We start from the raw sequence: 20,186 nt of genomic DNA, 5'->3' as shown, positions 1-20,186 counted from the left end.
GATATGTACAGGGTCTAGACTAATCTACAAAAGGACGTTGGAACAGCAATGTCACTATGGGAATGATGAGGCTGGTAACTAAGATGGAGTTGAAGAAGCTGAAGATAGTAAAATGAAAACAATGATTGAATTTCAAATGAAACTATCCTTGTCTCTGCTTGTGCTTGCCATTTGACTTGCAGTAGACATACACTCTTCCTCTTCTTCTGACCATGTAGCAGTCCTTGCAGAACTTCTTGACGGAGGTTCTGACCTTGAAGCCTCTATAGAAACCGAGAGAAGCTGGGGCGGCACCCGAAAGTGGAGCAGCCACCGTTGGAGTAGCTCTGAAAAGGTTAACCGCAGCTGGTGCGACAATCTGCTTTCTTATTATAGAAGTGAAAGCGAACATGGCGTTGTGGATCTGAAGACGACGAGATAATGTTGTTGAATCAGAGAATCAGAAAGAGAGTAAAAATTGAAGAATGCAGAATGAAAAATTATTGGGAACGTGATACGGGTCATGTGCTATGGAATATTAACCAAATCTAATAGTATATGACTAGAATAGTCCACGGAAGCACACTAGAAAGTGAATATATATATCTAATCAGCTTATTTGTTCCTATTATATCTAATTAGAAAACATGTTGTTATACCATTCTAACTCTACGGCTCTCCCCCAAATTCAAAAACTCTATTAACCATTTGGCTCCCATATCTCTTTTTGCTGACATAAGCACGCTCGACGAACCATAACAGTGAGAAAAATCAAACACGTAGATCAACACTAAAATTCACACTCTTTTTCCACAACTTCATCACGGCATGTCTACTGTCTCTTACAAGAACAAGGATGCGTACCTGTCGCTGTCGGGCTTGCCTGACAAGATGGCCGTGTTCCAAGAATGTCTCCAACAGTTCAATGCAACACCAGTGAAGACGAAAAAATGTCGTCAACTCCTAGCCAAATTGTTAAGGCTCATTTATCATGGTGAAGAGTTCCCACCACTGGAGTCTACCACTTTGTTTTTCTCCATCTCAAAGTTATTCCAGCACAAGGACTCGTCGTTGAGACAATTGGTTTACTTGACTATCAAGGAGTTGCTGTCGCTGTCAGACGACATCTTGATGGTCACGTCTTCCATTATGAAGGATATTCAAGAGGGAGATGTTGTCTACAAGCCCAATGCCATCAGAACATTGGCCAAAGTGTTGGATGCTACAACAGTGTTTTCGGCCGAAAGATTGTTCAAGAACGCCATTGTGGACAAGAACCCTATTGTGTCAACAGCTGCCCTTATTTCATCGTACAACATGTTGCCCAATGCTAAAGAGGTGGTCAAGAGATTCACCAACGAGACGTTGGAGACAATCCAGAGCTACAAACAGTTTCCCAAAGACCAGTTCCAGTTGCATGAGTACTATGGTAGCTCTACCTCCAACTTGCCAGCGACTTCTTACATGTACCAATACCATGCCTTGGGCTTGTTGTACCATTTGAAAAACCACGACAAGATGGCTCTTATGAAGTTAATCACAACGTTGTCTGAGGGTTCGTCTTTAAAGAACTCGTTGTCGATCATCCAATTGATCAGATATATCAACAAGATTTTGATTGATGACGAATCTCTCATTACCCACTTGTACCCCATCTTGTCTGGCTTGTTGAAGCATAAGTCAGACATGGTAGAGTTGGAAGCCTGTAAGACATTGATCAACTTACAACACTTGATCAAGGACGACCAATTCATGTCAATTGTCACCACATTGCAGAAGTTGTTGGGTGTACCTAGAACGGCTACTAGGTTCGCTGCCATCAGATTGATCAACAAGATCTCTGCTAAACATCCAGAAAAGATCATTGTCGTCAACATCGAGTTGGAAGGCTTGATCAACGACTCCAACAGATCAATTTCCACCTTGGCCATCACCACATTGTTGAAAACTATGGGAGCAGGTACCATTGACTCTGGTGCCGGAGGTGAAAACGTAGACAGATTGATCTCCAAGATGACCTCGTTGATGGACGAGATTACGGAAGACTTCAAGATCGTGATCATTGAAGCAATTGAAAACTTAGCATTAAAGTTCCCCTCGAAGCACAAGAAGTTGGTTGCATTTTTGACCGATTTGTTGAGAGACGACGGTTCGCTTCAGTTGAAGACAAGTATTGTAGATGCCTTGTTCGACTTGATCAAGTTCTTGCCTGAAGCCAGTGCCAAACAGTTGATATTGATGAACTTGTGTGAATTCATTGAAGATTGTGAGTTCACCGAGTTGTCGGTTCGTATTTTGCACTTGTTAGGAGACGAAGGTCCAAACACATCCAATCCTTCTTACTACATTAGACACATTTACAACAGATTGGTTTTGGAAAACTCCATTGTGAGATCGTCTGCTGTCATTTCTTTGGCCAAGTTCGCTGCTGTTTGTGGTGGTGACGTTTCTAAGAACATCAAGATCTTGTTGAGCAGATGTTTGAACGATGTAGACGATGAAGTTAGAGACAGAACAGCCTTGTCATTGAAGTTCATCAACAGTGACCATAAGAAGTTGATTGTTTCCGGATCCAAGTACGATTTAGCTGCTTTGGAAAGCAAATTAACTCATTACTTGAACGAGACTGATTTCGCTTCTTCATTTGACATCAATGAAGTTCCACTTCTCAGCAGTGAAGAGTTGAAGTCTATCGAGTACAACAAGAAGATCAATAAGTTGGAGTCTTCCAATGCTGACGCCAGTGAATCTAACGACAACGTCAAGGGTTCCAAGACCGAAGACGACAGATCTGGTTCAGACAATTTGGCCAACGACTTGTTGAAGCAACAAGAATACGCACAGGAATTGTCTCAGGTTCCAGAGTTCGCCGACTACGGCAAATTGTCCAAGTCGACCCTTACTCCAAAGTACTTGACCGACAAGGAAAACGAAGTTGTAGTCACTGTAGTCAAGCACTTCTTCATCGAATCGCAAAAGTTGGTGTTGCAATACGACGTCACCAACACTTTACCTCGATCCCTTATACAAGACTTTTCTGTTATTGCCGTTCCCGATAACGAGTTATACGAAGAAGACTTCATTATTCCATTGGCTGAATTGAAGCCAGAACAAACCGGTACAGTTTACATCTCGTTTAGTACCCCAAGTATAGAAGACGAAGATTTGCTTGCGGCCTTTGGCAACACCATAAACTTTATAAACAGAGAAATCATTGACGATGAAGGCAATGTCGATGAAGCCGATGAAGGATACACGGAAGAATTCGGCATCGAAGACTTGGAAGTATTGCCAGGAGACTTCCTTGCACCTTTGTACAACTCAAATTTCAGTGCAGCCTACGATCAGTTGCCACACCACGAGAGCTCGGTTGTTACGATCTCTGGAGTCAACTCTTTAGAGAATGCTGTCAGCAGCTTGAGAAGCAGCTTGAATTTGTTGCCATTAGATGGATCTGACTATGTTCCAAGTGACACCAATTCTCATGTGTTGAAGTTGTTTGGTAAAGACGTTTGGGGCGGAAAAGTTGGTGTGTTGATCAGATTGGCTTTGACTGGCGGTAAGGTTGTTGCTAAGCTTGAAGTGAGAGCAGAAACAGACAATTTCAGCACTGCTGTAGCCAACGGAGCATACTGAACTTGTAAATTTAGTTTCTTCAGTTTTACATTTTTCTTTTCTTTGTGTACGAATCAAAAGCCATGTATAGAGAAATTGAAACTGTAGACACTCAAGTAGTTGATACTACTAAAGGAAATTGGAATATTAGGCTGGTATAGTTGATATTGAAATGCGGTTGTGCTATTTTACGAGAATAGCCTATAATTATAGTAATACTAGATTGTATTGCATAAGTAGATAGCGAGGTGTAGATTCTAAGAAATTTATTAGGTACAATAGTCGCTATTTATGTATGTGCAATAAGAGAAGTAAATTGATATGCATATGCCAATGAGATGAGATAGTTCTACTATATGATCTTAGAATGGTTCAAAGACCCTTGGGTGTCTGCTTAACTTGCTTCATCTGTCTGTACAATAACCCACCTGAGAAGTACACGAACAATGCAGCCAAGAGGATGAATAAAAAGATCCAGATAGCTGCCATATTGTTCTCCTTAGCCGCAGTAGGACATGCATGATGTGATCTCACTTCAAAAAGATAGTTACAATCGTTTGGAGAACCAACAAACGAGATCTGGGCTTTAGTCATTAACTCTCTATCACAAGTAAATGTGATTATAGTTGACTTACGCAATCTTTGGCCAGATGTACCGTCAATCAAGTTGTCACAATAAGCTCCGTTTTCATATGTTAGCGTCAATTTTCGTCCTCTGAACTTAGGTGTCGTAGAGTATTCTCCCATTGAGACAAACTTATTAGTCTTAGAGTCGATATAGAAAGCACCAATATTGGTAGCATTTACAGAGCCAATATCCTGAATCTCTTCGTCGCTGTGCATCTTTTTGAAAGGATTGGAGCAGATACCAATAGTATAGTTTTTACCACTGTCCCATCCTCTGGTATTCCATGCAAGTGGCTTTCCTTCGTTGCCCAACGACGATAAGCTTTGTAAGTTGATAAAACCTTTGTTAACAGGATTGAATACGGTACAGGGGTCCAATTCCTCCTGTTTTTCCTTTTCGATTTTTTCTCTTTCCTTCTGTTCCAATTTTGCCTGTTGTTCATTGACTAGCAGTTGTTCGAGTTCATTTTGTTTATCCGCCATAGGATCAGAAGGCTTTTGGATCTGGACCTGTTGAGCTTTGGGGTGTTGATCTACCGTTCCCATTAGAGAGAATCTGGTTATGGAATCGATCATTTTGGTACTACTGGAATACAAGTCATTTGAACTCTGTGTAGAAACTATGAGCAAGAACACTATCATCGAAAGCAAGGCCAAGGGACCGAGGACCCGTCTGATGATCTTGGGCATATCTGAGCGTTCTAAGACTGACACGATGAAGGATTTTCAATTGAGATATGAGAATGACGTGGAAGTCACCAACAGAAAGAATAAATGAGCGGACCAAATGGTATTCGAGAATTGCAATTGAGATTGAAATTCAGATTTGACAGTATAGAAATGATTGACTAGAGTGAAATTTTGACACTAATTCCACGCAAGATGGACGTTTAACAAGAACTTGATAAGTTGAGTAAGATACTAGTATTGACAGGGGTTGAATCAGGTTGTTATCTTGGTATAATCACGGATGAGTCGGAAAGGGAAGAAAGCAAACGTTACTATTCTATGGAGTGTTCTATGCGATTAAATTGAGTGATTCACTGTGAGAATGCGACAATTAAAATACAACGACGTGGACGACGCGAAGCAGCTGCAGCAAGTAGCGAGATACGAGATACGACAATACAAAGAATGAGAGTGACTAGCAAGAAACAAAACAAAATCAACAAAAGAAAGTAACGACAAAAAATGGCTTAAATGAAATGACAGACTGGAGTGGTCTTTTTTCTCTTGGTGGACTCTGAGGTGCAGGTAGTGTACAAAGCATTTTCCCCCATTGGGACGTGCTGACATCAGCACATGTCTTGGTTGCGAAACGGAAGAGACATGAAACGGTGTGATTTCTGGGGTGGGATGCTTGTCAATTGGATATCCGTGAAGTTTCATTATATGGTGTTGATCAGAATGGAAGTCAGTAGTGGCTTTAAACTACATTATCACGTGGTGGTTAAGATTGCAGCCTGTGCAATATTGGACTCGAATGTGGTGATCTAACGACTTATAATCGTTCAGTACCGCAGAAACGTGAAAGATTGGTTCTATTCTTAGCTATATAGCATAGTCTAGCCTAGGATAGTTTGTAAAAAACAAGTAAATGTTCTTTTCTGTTTCTGGCAGTCATTAGTTGAACACAGTGCACGATTCCTGTTATCTTTACGAGGGCACCAACTTCTCCATGTGCCTTAGAGTAAATTTCTCCATGAACTACACTGTCTAGACAGATCTGATCATATCAGTCAAGGCAGATCCACAGTGGCAGATACTCAGAGTTTTCAGCTGTATCTCTTCGTCTCCTACAATTTGCTTGTCAAGTCTTATAGTTAGAAGAGCCCAATCCACTGGATTCAAACGAACAGATGCACCCAATTGGAAGCTCAGTTACATTCAGCATATAAGATTCAGCATTCATATCTACAAGTGCTACTGTTATCTAAGCTTTTTGAGTGGCTTTTCCTTTTCTAGCCTCGGGAGTTGCAATTTTTCAATTAGTCACCTGAATCGAATTTGTTCCTTATCAGAAGTCCATCCGCTACACAGAAAGCAGGTAGATTTAGTTCAAATCTTGCTCCTGTACGAAGGTAATCAGTTTTAAATAATCCCCGGTTTTAGAGAAGACACTACTGATTACAGGCTGACAAAATGTATGCTTTACCCTACTCCTTCTCTTGAAGTGTTCTTTCTCTGTTTTCAAGGAGATTGACAATAAATTCAAAGCTAGTGATACAAATTCATGGATATATCCATGCGATTAAGCCAAAAATTTGTTAATCTCTTCAGTTCACACGTACTTTGACCTACTACAAATATGTCGGTTCAGGGGTATCCCAAAGAGTTTGAAATTGAAAGGAAGCGATCAAGATTGGTGATCTTTATGATCCCCCCTATGATGGCCATATGCATAATCTGTGTTATTATTACAAAGTATAATATAGATGAATTAAGTCAAGTGTCGAAGAAGTTGGAGCCTTTTGAGGAGATGGTAACGAAACTCGACCAACTCATGAGTATGCTAAATAGCACTAGTTCTTCCGTATAGTTACCGATTTCATATAGTCAACTTGAAGCTATGAAGAAAGGAGTAGATTGTTGCTGTAACTCTCAAAGCCAAGGCTCGGTCACAGAATTGGAATGTCCTATTACGAGCTTAGAGTAATATAAAATATAAAATATAGAATCTATACTTCTACCATTGGAACCTCTAGCTGCGCTCGGCGTTGATTCTGAGATAATGGGCTTTTCACGTAGTCTAGCTTCCCTCCCTAGTCCAATCACACGTAAATTGCAGCATTTCTCCGATCTTCTCTAACTTCAGATGGCTGCCACTTTCTTGAGCGATACAAAAAACTGCTTGATCTAGAATTCAGCTTAGATAAGGTGATAAGCTTTTCGATTGACAGATTCTGGACCCTATTTGGTCCTGCGACTCTGAAACAATCGGGCCAGAAAAGTGGGTAGTTGTTCACGTGACACTTAGGATATATGGAGAGTACAGTAACATAAGGAAATGGAAGAAGAGGAACATGAATCAGTTTCTGCTACTTTGTTCTGGTGTGCCTTCCCCGATGCCTTTTCCTTTTGTATTGTTACCACTTTTTTCTATTTCTGTCTGTCTGTCTCTATCTCTTATATCTATGCTTCTAAGATCTATAAAGAATGATTACGTAACACACACATCCGCACTTACATAACCAACCTCGAATCTCAAATAAGCCGATCCACAGAACTAGCTATCATTGAAAACTTCCGTTCTCCTCCAGAATATCACACACACGTATCTTCTTCGAGACTTCAAACCAATCACAGCAAGCCTAATGGATGCGTGGGTCAACTCTGCCACACTGGCGATAGCCGGATCCAATCTTTCCACTGTACTCAATTACTCCGACCCACTCTTGACGAAAATCCTAGCAGCCAAGAAGGCTCTCCAAGTTTCTGAATCGAGTCTTCTTTCTGCTGGAATCACCACGGAAAATGTCAGCCAGCTTTCGGCCGCGGGTGCTCAATTTGCCCAGCTGAACAAGCCATTGATAGAGCTCTTGATTGCCTCTTGTGATGGTGATCTTGTAACTTTGGAAAGCATGACACGAGCCAAACCTGAGTTGGTTAATTACAGGTACCCCAGTGATGACAATGGAGTTACGGCACTAATCTACGCTATTTGTTTCAACAATTACGCCGTAGCCGAAACTCTCTTGGCTCACCATGATGCCGATCCAGATTTGCCTGACACTATTGTCAATTACACTCCACTCATGTGGGCTGTATATTTCAACCAATTGGATATGGCCAAGTTGCTTTTGAACCACCAGGCTGATCCATCCAATTCCCCAAAGGACGATGGCAAAAATGCTATAGCTCTCGTGAACCACGAGAACTTAGAAATGTACAACTACTTCAAATTGCATAACCTCTTGGATACGACACAAAACGATAATGAAGAAGACTATTTCCACGACAGCAACTTTTCCTATGATGAGCCTGAGGACGAATTGGCAGAAAAGTTGAAGCTACAAACAATTTCGGGCTACGTTCCAGACCAAGAAGAAGAAAATGACCATGTCTTGGATGAAGAAGACGAAACTGTGCTAGCTGCAGACTCGGCTTTGGTTCTTCTTCGTGAATTCGACTACGAAACCTTGTTGCCCGAGCAATATATCAAGTTTTCGGATAGCGATATTCCTTCGTTGTTGAACTATATCTTTGACATCAGAATCAAAAACTTGCATCTACAACACGATTCCAAGATTCCAGCAGCAATAGTTTTCCAGTTGGTGAGATATTCTGCTTTGAAAGTAGAAAGTGCATCCTTGAGTGAATTCTTCTTTGAAAGCTTTATCGCTAGACTCAGGGCGGTCACCAATACCAAATCTGGAGCTTTCAATATGGCTCTCCAAGAAAATGGCACAAATATAGGCGGGGCTGGTGATATAGTCTTGTTGAGTTATTGGCTCTCTTCTATTCAATATTTGCATTACTATTTCATCAAAAGTGAAATATACTCCAAGTATCCAAAGTTCTTGCAAGAGTTGATTAACATGGTACAGTCCTTAATCGCTACTCTCTCATTTTCAATCAATTCTCGTTTGACTCCTTTGGTTGACGAATGTTTATTAGACTTCACCAGCTTGGTAGACGTGTCGAACGTGTTATATGCCAAAGACTGGAATTTATTCAAGAAGAACAAAAAGCACCCAAGTACATACGACGATATCTTTGATATGTTGTATCCTCCATCTCAAAATGAACTCATGAAACCTTCACCTATTAGATACGTCCAAGTCCTTGGTGCCTTAGATTATGTTCTTAGGATCCACAAGGTTGACAACTTGTTCCGCATGCAAGCATTCTCTCAAGTATTTTACTATTCCAATTGCATCATATTCAACAAGATTATCAGTCAATCTAAGTTCTGTACTAGATCGAAGGCTATCCAGATCAGACTTAACATATCTTCAATTGAAGATTGGTTGCGTTCGCATAATCTCAAACTTAGCAAACCTGAGAATATCGGAGGTATTGAAAAATTGGTTCCCGCAGAAGTTCAGTTGAATAACCTTTTAAAAGTAGACAAAACAAATAGTGATTCTATTTCAAACCCTCACTTCTTGGCTTTCTACTACAACTCATTGTATTCAGTGGGTAAAACGCAATTGCGGCCAACAATCGAATTATTGCAATGGTTGCAATGCATGTCTCTGTTGGTTGACGACGAAAGTTTGATCAACACCATTAACCAATTCGACTCGTTGAATTATTATCAATTGCATAAGGTGATGTACAAATTGTACAAATACGAAGTGGATGAGCCCAAGATTCCCAGGAAGTTGACCAACTTTGTCAAATCCTTAATAAACGAACAGGGCTCTGCACAAATTGAAAGAAGCTACTTACATTACATGACACAAAGTACATTTTTGTCGAAAGAGATATACATATATATAAACCCAAACTACGTTTTCGACGTTGCTTTGCCTAACTTCACGGAAGGGATTAATACTTATGGTTCAGGTTTGGGTGGAGTTAGAGTATTGAGAGCTAAGTTGTATCAGCCTTCGTTGCCAATAGCGATTGTTGATGATTTGGACGATATTCTTACGGAGAACAAGAAGGCTAATTTCAATGAAACCTACGATTATGACGAACAAAACGGCGATGAAGATGAAGGTGATGAACCCGAGGACAATGAATTCGAAGAATCCAATAAAAATATTGGAAGAATTGAAGACTTCAAGGGGGATGAGCTTTTCAAGCAAGTTCAAATGCCGAATTCTTTGGCCCACAAGAATTGGGGAGGGGAAGACAAACTTGAGAATTTTGAAGACAATCCTTGGTAGTGCAATATATAGACATAGAATCAAGTTATTGACATTGCTCTTTCGATTCGCGGTATGTAGTTTCAAGAATGTAACAATATTACTAACCCAATAAGGATAGTTTGTATCTAATTAAGGAGTATAAAGGGTACTTTCTCTAGTTTTGAAAATGCTATTTTATTAGATTATGAAATACCAAGAAATTATGGAATTCTATAGATAGGAGAGTCTATTTTTAGGTTTCTTCGTTATAATTGCTGTTTATTGGTGTAGATTGTTATCTTTCAATTTTTCAATGTGGGACATTCATTTGCTAACTCGTTTATGGTTTGAGCAACATTTCGGCAATGCAGGTACACATTATTTTTTGCGTTGTCCAAAAAAGCTTCTCATAAAAAAAAATAGACGAAGCCCAAAGATAGAACTTATTTAGCAGATGATAAGGTGAAATTAACTAAGTCTTTCAGCTAGATTTCTATTAGAGTAATCTATATATTGAAATTGTAAGAAAAGCAGAGTAGTAGTTTGAAAAACAAAATTTTTTGAGAGTATTACTAATTTCTATCGCAAGTCAATCACGTCTGTGATAAAATGTATTAATTCTATCTTTGTAATCCAGAATTCTATTCAACGAATTAGTCAATATCTGAAACTCTGAAACTAATGTGCTTCTTAAGGAAATGAAATGTGAAATGTAATTTCTTTATTGTTGTTTGCTTTTCTTTGCTAGTATTAATGACAGGTTGACGAACAAATCTCCCATTTAAAATGTGTGTGGAATGTTGTCATTGAATACATCCTTTCCAGGAGAAATTGTGCATTTCCCACAAGGTGGACCCTTATAAATCTTATATGTCCTGAAAGAAATTTCCGGATTGGGATTGACAAGTGCAACATTCAGACATAAATCTTTTTGCATAATGTAGTTCACCTACAATATCAAAAAGTGCATTTGATTTCTCAATTAAGGCATTCGATTATAGACGATAATTAATTGCATCAGATTCAGTTTAGTATGTTCCATTGATGTAGGTTTATCTTTATCCTTGAAAGAGTACAATTTTCGTGGGCAATGTATTTTTCCAACTATCATGCAATTAATTAAGTGACGAACGTAAGGGGTTGAAGCAAGGATATATAATTATTCAGTTGGAAATACGCCTTATAATTAAACCCAGACAAATGGTTCTCTGCAAGTTGAATCCTTGCTCTGAACTTGTGTAGGTTTGGACAACAAAGAGTATAAAATACAAATGAATTGCACTAGAATAATAGTAGTCTTAGCTGTTGGACTAAAGACAAAAGACTACTATTTACTAGTATTAAAATTGATTGAAATGAAGGCTCATATTGGTTTCATATTGGTTTCATGGTTGCTGTTGGTACTTGCAAATGGAAATGGCTTTGTAAAATTTCCAGTTCAAATAAAGAGGAGCTCCTCTAAGGAAGCAAATACACTTAGCTCCTTAGGAAATATCAAAGAAGTAGCAAATAATGACGTCAATTTATTTAAGAATCCTAAGGATTTTTATGCCGTCAACATTACTGTTGGTACACCACCAGTACAGCTTCAAGTTGAATTGGATACTGGCTCTTCTGATCTTTGGGTTATTAGCACAAAAGCGCCTGTCTGTAAAAGATACAATTGCAACATTTACGGAGTCTTCGACAAAGATAAGTCATCGAGTTGGAAAAGTAATGGCACAGAGTTTGGAATTAGGTATGTTGATGGCAGTGGTAACGATGGAGGAATTTATGGACAAGATACTATTAATTTCGGCAACGGGTTGGTGTTGAACAACGCAACTTTTGCTGTGGCCAATGAAACGGTTGATCTTGTTGGTATAATGGGGATTTCCTTTGAATTCAGAGAAGCTGCCACACAGAAATATCCAAATATACCTTCTCTAATGAAACTACAGGGATACACCAAGAAAACAGCTTATTCTTTATATGTCACTGATGAAGTCAAACAAGCTGGTTCTATTTTGTTTGGCGGAATTGACCACGCAAAATACGAGGGTGAATTGGTTTCCTTGGATATGGTTGCTCTGAATGGAACTTATCGAGCTTTACAAACTGAATTAACTTCCATCAAAATCTGTATCAATGGTTCTTGTGCTGATGCCTCCGAATCAGGTTCAAGTTCTTCAGTGAATTCATCCGGTATGCCTTCGTCCATACAATCAAGCACAAAAAAATCTACGAAAGGTTCGTCCATATCCAACCCTACGACTAGCCATTCTTTGACTAGTCTTGGAGTCTCTAGTTCAACTCCTTTCACTACTTCAATTACTCCCGTATCGTCTGTTTCAACAGGTTCGGTAGGTTCAACTGCCTCTATAAGCTTAAGCAAGTCTCCTCCCATGTTGTCTGAATCTAGTATGTCTATCCGATCTTCATCTTCATCTTCTTCAATTGAAGCAGCATCCTCTTCAAAGCATACGGTAGATCTGGGAACTTCTTTCAGTAATGAGACACCTTCGACATCTAGTTTCTCAAGTAGTCTTGCGCAGCAAACTGCCAACCCAAGTGCTACTTATGTCCTTTCTACTCTTTCGACTGCTTATGTTTCCTACTTTACTGAAATTACCGAAACTTCTTATTATACCACCACATCAAGCAGAATCACTGAATACTATACTCAGACTATAAAGAATTCGATCAGTGCAAGTAACAGTACCAGTGCTCCAACATGGATTGAGTACTACAATCAAAGTTTACAAATGTTCGAATCTCTTAAAGCGTTGTTGCAAAAAATGACTGATTTGTACAATCAGCAGAGTCAAGCTCAAAGTAGCTCCAGTAACAATAAGAAAAGGCAAGTAATTGAGCAAATCCAGAAGTCCAAGAGAGATGAAAATGATGTTGCTATTGGTATTCCATTTACATTCGACTCTGGAGCAGATATAACTATTATCAGAGAAGATTTCCTTGAGCAGATATATAAGGTGTTGGCTCCTGGAGAAGATTTTCAAGTCTATGGTACATTAGGAACATACAAGGTACCATGTTATTTGAATGACAGTGGCAATTTCTTGAGTTTCAGCTTCAGCAATAAAAAGGAAATCCAAGTGCCAATGAGTGAGTTTCTTTTGTCGCAAGAAACCGCTAACGGAATTCAGTGTGGGTTGAAGATACTGACTCCTTCTCCAGGATTGGAAGATCATGGAATCTTTGGAGTTAACTTCTTGAGATCGGTCTACACAGTTTTCAACTTGGATGATAAGACTATCTCTCTCGCCAAGGTAAAGTATTCTGAAGATGAACGGATTACTGCCATAGAGTAAAACAAACTATACCCTCTACTTTTCTACACTCTTCTCGTTAAATTTCTTATAGTTTCGGTATCTAAATATTAGATTTGGGATGTTACTATTGCTAGTAGTTATGTAGATTCGTTTTCGATCATCAATTTGTATCTGAAAGGTTGATAAAGGAAGCATCTGTTTCACAGAATATAGTATGTACAAGTTGCTGGTGAAATAGAATCACCAATGAAGATGAATAAATGCAAAATTCATATCAATAAGTTTACTTCATATTGGCCAAGAAGTTGTTGGCTTTAATCTTGTTGGAGTTTTCGTTACCCAACTGTTTTCTTCTCCATCTCATGAAATCGTCTTGTTTCAACTTTTCATCGACCTTTTTCTTGTCGAGCATATCCCACAACCAGTCTGGGTATTCTGTGTCTTCTAAAGCAACCGGTTCGTCACCGTTTTTTCTGACTTTCAAATTCAACTTGGTTCCTGCCTTACACGAGGACTTTGGGGTTTCGTTTCTCACTATAGCAGTCACGGAGAACAATCTTCTTGCAGCAGGGAAACTGCTTCTGCTTCTAGCCAATCTCGACAACATGGCAGTGATGATTTGATGTGACTATAAGAGCTCTGAGTAATGCCATTCGAAAGTGATTCTTCAGGTTGATTTTTCAGATTGCGACATTGATAAAAGATTTCAGTCGCACTTAGACAAAATGTGCAGGATTCTGGAATCTGGAATGCAGTGCGAGATTAAGAGTTGACAAAGAGGAAGCAGTAGTAAATTAAATATAAGGGGTATCAAAGTTGACAAATGAAGTAAATTAGTTGTTTACTTGTCTATATTCAATGTCTGTATAAAATGTAAAATGGTTTATTTCGTTACCTTTTCCTAGTAAATTGGTTGAATTAGACTGTATTCTACTATTCACTTCAGCGCGACATTATCACAAGATGTCGCACGTAAAATTTTTTTGGTGTCCATCCTAATTTTTCAATCCTATTTAGCCATCTAAGGATTTCCACCTAGGTAACTTTTGATCTTTAAGCAATTAATTTACACCAACATGCCACCAAAGAAGAAGAACGTGCAAGAAAAGCCTATTTTGTTAGGTAGACCAGGTAACAATTTGAAATCTGGTATTGTCGGACTTGCCAATGTGGGTAAGTCCACTTTTTTCCAGGCCATTACCAGATGTCCATTAGGTAACCCTGCAAACTACCCATTTGCTACCATTGAGCCCGAAGAAGCCAGAGTCATTGTGCCATCGCCCAGATTCGAAAAGTTATGTGAATTGTACAAGCCAAAGAGTGAAGTTCCAGCCTTCATGACTATTTACGATATTGCTGGTTTGACTAAGGGAGCCCATGCTGGTGAAGGTTTGGGTAACAATTTCTTAGCCAACATCAGAGCTGTCGATGCCATTTTCCAGGTTGTTCGTGCCTTTGAAGACTCTGAGATTATTCACATCAACGACGAAGTCAACCCATACGCTGACTTGGAAATCATCAAGGACGAGTTGAGATTGAAGGATATCGAGTTCGCTACCAAGCACTTAGAAGGAATTGAAAAAATCACCAAGAGAGGTGGACAATCACTTGAAGTTAAGAACAAAAAAGAAGAAGCCGAATTCGTCAAGAGAATCATTCTGTTGTTGGAAGAAGGTAAAAGAATCGCCAACCAGGTCTGGACTGCTAAGGAAGTCGAAACTATCAACTCCATGTTCTTGTTAACTGCCAAGCCTTGTATCTACTTGATCAACTTGTCAGAAAGAGACTATGTCAGAAAGAAGAACAAGCACTTGTTGAAGATCAAGGAATGGGTTGATGCCAACTCTCCAGGTGATCTCATCATCCCAGTTTCTGTTTCCTTGGAAGAGAAGTTGGCTGGTATGGGTTCTGACGAAGAAAGAGATGCCTACTGTAAGGAAATCGGTGCCACTTCTGCATTGCCAAAGATCATTGTGGCCATGAGACAGAAATTGGACTTGATCTCGTTCTTCACCGGAGGTCCAGATGAAGTCAGAGAATGGACCATCAGAAGATGGTACACTGCTCCACAAGCTGCTGGTACTATCCACACTGATTTGGAAAGAACCTTCATCTTGGCCCAAGTCATAAAATACGATGACTTGGTGGAATACGGAGATGAAGTCGCTGTCAAGGCTGCTGGTAAGTTGTTACAAAAGGGTAAGGACTACTACGTTGAAGATGGTGACATCATCTTTGTCAAGGCAGCCGAAGGTAAGGCTCGTTAAGTGTATTTAGTATTGTCACGAACATATAAGCACATGAACATATAAAATAATGATATTGTAGACTGCTGAGTAGAATTTTGGCTGGAGGAGAGACATCGAGTTCATTATATAGTATACCAATTAGAACAACGTACTACTATTTATGTTGTCTCACCAATTCAATGAACGTAGCAGTCCATATTTCGAAACCCTTGTTAACTATACGGATGCCTGTACTCTCTACAATTATGCCTCGACTTGTCCACCTACACTGCCCCTGGGTTATAGCTTTGCTGTCACATATACCCACGACGCTATAAGCCATATGCCTCGCCTTCTACTGCTCTCTTCTACTAATCTACCACAGCCTTCTACACTATTTCAAATTCATATAGTTGTTGTATGTTCATTAATTCTCCATAGAATATCTGAAACCAACTCTTCTCTTATCCAAAATTTCTTTCTCAGTTGTGTGGAAGTAATTTCTCTATCCGCCCGGTGTATTCATTCGGCTATTAATTGTCTTCTAGTAGCCGTGCACACAAAATCTCACCAAAGCCTTGTTGCTAAAAGCCCCCACATGTAGGGGTTGGTGAGCGGATGTTGAAACTCTGGAAAAATTGCTATAAGTATAGACATCTGCTGGAACTGTTGATTGGTGTTGGCAGATGGATTTTTTTTCGGTCAGACTACCCTTTGCTACTTTGGTTCTCTGAGATCTCAGAAAGTACTATATACACTTTGGGACTAGAGCTATTCTTTCTCCTCGCGTCGGATCAGAAGATTGAGTACTTAAATATATCGAGACATTGACCACCTACCATAGAATTGATAAAAACAGCAACGATATTTGACCAAAGCCACTCGTCAGGAAGGACAAGAAGGATAAAAAAGATCAAGACAGACCAGCCCGCACAGGAACTACTCAAAACTCAAGATTGATATATCGTCAGACCACTGTACTTAGTCCACTTCATAATCATAGAATACCATGAGATTCACTTTACGCAGAATAACGGTGCTTGTGCTAACGGTCGTATCGCTAATAATGGTACTGCTAGTGTTGATCAGTAGTTTCAGTGGACTGTACTTCCATCGTATAGATAAACTTGCAAGTGAGAAGTTCGACGAAGTGGGCTTTCGCAACTCAAATCTTAAGGTGAGACAAGATTTCCACTACTCCAAATATGTCTTTTCCGGAACAGAAAGCTTCATAAACCTTTTCAATGATGACCACGAAAAGATAAAGAGTATACCACTTAATGACAAGTGCATGGCATTCTTCAAAAATTTCGAGCATAACAACCCTGATTGGGAATTCGACAAATATGATTCGAAAGGAATGCAATACGATAAGGATATCGATAAAAAGCAACGGTTTTTTGAAGAGAACCAAAAGCGCCTACTTTCCCAAAGAAAACAGGATGGAGAACCCAATGCTGATGTAATCACTCACGAAGATAACAAGACCATCAATGTCATTTTCAAGTCCCAAGTAGAAAAGACTACCATCATAGACCAGGGAATGGCTGACACAATTACCATGATGAGATTGTATGGTAAATGTTTCCTCAACAATCCAGATGTAAAAGAAACGGAACTTTACAATCTGTTTACATCAAAACTTTTCCCATACTTGCACAATACCATTCCCATCTTTGAAACGTCCAATTCAACAGATCCCTTGCCAGAAGACTCATGGCCCATTTATAACGAAATTAATGATGATTATGACGTGGTTCATAATGCATTTAATTCGTCTACAGACAACTTCATCGACTTTATTAAGAAAAACAGCAAAGGACGTGGAATCGTAATTTCAGCCACAACAAGACACAGTAGAGATGTAGTCAAGTTAGTCAGAGTTTTAAGAGCCTTGAACAACAAACTCCCTATACAGATTATACACAAGGGAGACATAAATAAAAGGTCTATGGAGTTCTTAGATATCGCTGCGTTGGCGGATATCGACTTTTTGCTAAGTCCTTCTATTTCTGCAGAGCATCGGGATTTCCTTCCTGAGCTTAACATGTTGGAACAATATAGGTCGTTTGGATCCGAGTTCCCCAAACAGAACATCATGTACGTGAATGTGGCCAATTGTATTAACCGTTCGTTCAAGTATTCCTTTCCAGGATACTCCAACAAGCTTTTGGCGCTAATGTTCACTTCCTTTGAAGAGGTGATGTTGCTTGACGCTGACACTGTGCTATTGATGGGCGCAGAAAAGTTTTTTGAAGCTCCAGAATACAAAAAGTCTGGTGCATTCTTCTTCAAGGATCGTACTTTGCGAGACTATAACGACTTTTTGGAGTCGAATTTCTTTACAAAGTTGATGCCTGCGAACGAAAACTCGATTGAGACCTTATTTGATATTCCTTTGGTGACAGAGAAGACACTTTCGAACAAGTTTCTTACTGGATGGAGACATTCTCAAGAAGCTGGAGTTATTGTTATCAACAAGGTAGACCACTTGCTTGGTCTCTTGATGACTTTCCCATTATGTCTTTGGAAAGAACCTGTAAAATCGTCTATTTGGGGAGATAAAGAAATGTACTGGTTAGGTATGTCAATGGCGGGTGATGAACTGTATGAGTTCAACAAATATGCTGCTGCCAGTGTTGGTGAAGTGACAACCAATCCCAAGAACAAGCACTACAGTAACTCGAAAGCCAACGAAATCTGTTCCAGTCATCCTGGACATGTTAGTTCAGATGGGAAGTTGATGTGGATCAATTCTGGCTTCAGTTTTTGTAAGAAAAATGGCTACTATAGAGACAGAGTCAAGTTTCCGTTCAATCAATATGACAATAAAGACCTTGCGGTAATGTTTCTGAACCCTCTAAAGGTGAGAGCCGCTCTCGTTCCTCCCGATTTGCCTGAGATGAGAGCTATCGGATCACCTATAGACGATACTCCAGAAAAGGAATTCAAGGACCTGTGGAAGCTTAGAAGGAAGGACAGCGATGAAATCAATGTCAACATGAAAGATGGACAGTCAAGAGTAGATGTTATAACCGACTGGGATCCACAAAAAGGCTGGGTAAAAAGTTCTGTCTGTTTTGGGTACCATTATTGTGCTTACGACTTGGTTGAAAGTTACAACCAACCAGACGATGGTTCAATTGCATATGATAGAGGAGTTCTCTTTGAATTTGACGATGAGACTTCTAGGAAATATGATTTTCTCAGTAAAGTCTGGCACACTGGAAACTCTCGAACCAGACCGGAAGGTTGGGTATATGCCAAAATGGAAATCCGAAAGCAATGATATGGATTTGCACATTTTTAATTTATAGAATAGAATACAATACAATGCAAATGGTAAGGCTTATGGGACTAATGATTTACTAACAGGTTTTACTAATGATCTAAGTAAGATATATCCTATTTTTTTACTTCTAACACAATGGCATGAGTTCCCATTGGCTTCAAAAGTCTTTCGTCACCATCATCAGAAAATGGTCTACTAGCTTTACCAGCGTAATCTTTCAAGATAGCTTCCACATCTTCTTTAATTTTAGCCTTCTGTCTCTCACTCAATTCAGTGATATACGATCTGGTTTCCCAGTACTTGTACACATCCTCGGCAGCAATCAACTTGTCGTACAACACAAATAATTCAACTTCGATAGGAGAGAAGTATTCATTGCCTCCCTTTTCAAGGATATCTCTCCACTTTCCATGACGGTATTGAGGAACTCCAAGATCATACTGGTAGATGAGCTCAGTGACTTTCTTGGACCAAGGTTGGTTGGCGACGTAATCTGACAATAATTCCTCGACTGTCTTGTATTTTGAAAAATCAATATCTTTGTAATAGTAAGACCCACCATCGTAGAACTTTGATTTTTCTATAGGTGTATTTTGACTCTTTGAGGCATAGTCGAGATTCCAAATCAAACCAAGCTTACCAGTTGGTTTAAGAACCCTGGCAATTTCCTTCAAGCTGGCAGAGTCACTGAACCAATGGAACCCCTGAGCAATAATTACCGCATCAGCAGAATTATCGGCAAGAGGAAGCTGGTACGAAGCAGCCTGGTGAATATTTTCCTTCTTGATCTGAGGAAAATTCTTCTTAAACGATTCCAACATTCCCTTACTTGGCTCTACAATAATCAAGTTATTTGTGTTTTTAGCATTGGAATTATCCCAGCCGTTAGAAACCAAATTTCTGGTGAATTTACCAGTTCCAGCTGCGATCTCTACGATAGTCTTTTCTGTGTCGAAAGTAAATTTGTTGGTAGCACTGTCATGCTCACCTAAGCCCAATTGAACCAAGAATGGGTTCACAAGTTCTTCTTTGAAAGAAGGACGGAAAGTGTCGTAATCCTGGTGGTTCAAATTGAACGAGTTGATAGCAATAGAATGAGCTTCTTGTTCAGGCATTTAGCTAGTATCCGTGAATTATTGTACTGATTTTGCGATTTCAACGAGAATCAATCAAAGGAGTAAATTGTAATTGAATTGATATAATCAATCTTTATTGGTCTCAACTACTTGTTTTGCAATGGAAGGAGAAAATATTTATTTGTAGAGTGGAAAATCCCGTTCCTAATAATATGCCAACTCCCCTAATAAAGTACGTCAATCAACTCATAGAGCCTCATAAATACGTCATTGTGCATACTGTCCAAATATGTAGAAATCAG

The 20,186-nt window shown here is 39.4% G+C and overlaps 9 protein-coding genes across 9 annotated transcripts; 5 read left to right on the top strand and 4 right to left on the bottom strand. All coding sequences in view use genetic code 12, as the record gives it.

Annotated features, from left to right (window-relative positions):
- Positions 1-142: 142 nt before the first annotated feature.
- Positions 143-391, bottom strand: GON5 (putative mitochondrial 54S ribosomal protein RTC6; the record flags this gene model as incomplete). Its single annotated transcript, XM_001387430.1, has 1 exon — positions 143-391. The coding sequence occupies one exon, from the start codon at positions 389-391 to the stop codon at positions 143-145; it is 249 nt and encodes an 82-aa protein (XP_001387467.1).
- Positions 392-807: 416 nt separating this feature from the next.
- On the top strand, positions 808-3,807 carry SEC21 (coatomer gamma non-clathrin coat protein involved in transport between ER and Golgi; the record flags this gene model as incomplete). The annotated part of the gene is made up of 1 exon (XM_001387845.1): positions 808-3,807. One exon carries the CDS (start codon positions 808-810, stop codon positions 3,613-3,615), a length of 2,808 nt encoding a protein of 935 aa, XP_001387882.2.
- A 159-nt stretch (positions 3,808-3,966) lies between these two features.
- On the bottom strand, positions 3,967-4,704 carry MRL1 (Cation-independent mannose-6-phosphate receptor CI-MPR; the record flags this gene model as incomplete). Its single annotated transcript, XM_001387429.1, has 1 exon — positions 3,967-4,704. The coding sequence occupies one exon, from the start codon at positions 4,702-4,704 to the stop codon at positions 3,967-3,969; it is 738 nt and encodes a 245-aa protein (XP_001387466.2).
- Positions 4,705-7,535: 2,831 nt separating this feature from the next.
- On the top strand, positions 7,536-10,058 carry MYO12 (Myosin class V heavy chain; the record flags this gene model as incomplete). Its single annotated transcript, XM_001387844.1, has 2 exons — positions 7,536-7,652; positions 7,737-10,058. 2 exons carry the CDS (start codon positions 7,536-7,538, stop codon positions 10,056-10,058), a joined length of 2,439 nt encoding a protein of 812 aa, XP_001387881.2.
- Positions 10,059-11,566: 1,508 nt separating this feature from the next.
- SAP7 (secreted aspartyl proteinase) lies at positions 11,567-13,327 on the top strand (the record flags this gene model as incomplete). Its single annotated transcript, XM_001387843.1, has 2 exons — positions 11,567-12,140; positions 12,894-13,327. Coding segments are annotated over 2 exons (1,008 nt in total), but the record flags the coding sequence as incomplete, so codon positions are not given.
- A 244-nt stretch (positions 13,328-13,571) lies between these two features.
- Positions 13,572-13,895, bottom strand: MRL37 (mitochondrial 54S ribosomal protein YmL37; the record flags this gene model as incomplete). The annotated part of the gene is made up of 1 exon (XM_001387428.1): positions 13,572-13,895. The coding sequence occupies one exon, from the start codon at positions 13,893-13,895 to the stop codon at positions 13,572-13,574; it is 324 nt and encodes a 107-aa protein (XP_001387465.1).
- Positions 13,896-14,364: 469 nt separating this feature from the next.
- On the top strand, positions 14,365-15,602 carry YBN5 (Predicted GTP-binding protein (ODN superfamily); the record flags this gene model as incomplete). The annotated part of the gene is made up of 1 exon (XM_001387842.1): positions 14,365-15,602. The coding sequence occupies one exon, from the start codon at positions 14,365-14,367 to the stop codon at positions 15,553-15,555; it is 1,191 nt and encodes a 396-aa protein (XP_001387879.2).
- Positions 15,603-16,525: 923 nt separating this feature from the next.
- Positions 16,526-18,805, top strand: MNT43 (mannosyltransferase; the record flags this gene model as incomplete). Its single annotated transcript, XM_001387841.1, has 1 exon — positions 16,526-18,805. The coding sequence occupies one exon, from the start codon at positions 16,526-16,528 to the stop codon at positions 18,803-18,805; it is 2,280 nt and encodes a 759-aa protein (XP_001387878.2).
- Positions 18,806-18,867: 62 nt separating this feature from the next.
- On the bottom strand, positions 18,868-19,967 carry PICST_86084 (methyltransferase). The gene has a single exon (XM_001387427.1). The coding sequence runs from the start codon at positions 19,921-19,923 to the stop codon at positions 18,922-18,924; it is 1,002 nt and encodes a 333-aa protein (XP_001387464.1). The 5' UTR covers positions 19,924-19,967; the 3' UTR covers positions 18,868-18,921.
- Between the last annotated feature and the right edge of the window lie 219 nt (positions 19,968-20,186).

Source organism: Scheffersomyces stipitis, chromosome 1 (genome assembly GCF_000209165.1).
Source record: "Scheffersomyces stipitis CBS 6054 chromosome 1, whole genome shotgun sequence".
Taxonomy (NCBI): Eukaryota; Fungi; Ascomycota; class Pichiomycetes; order Serinales; family Debaryomycetaceae; genus Scheffersomyces; species Scheffersomyces stipitis.
The sequence above is the reverse complement of the archived record's forward strand: the minus strand, read 5'-3'. Positions and strand labels throughout refer to the sequence as shown.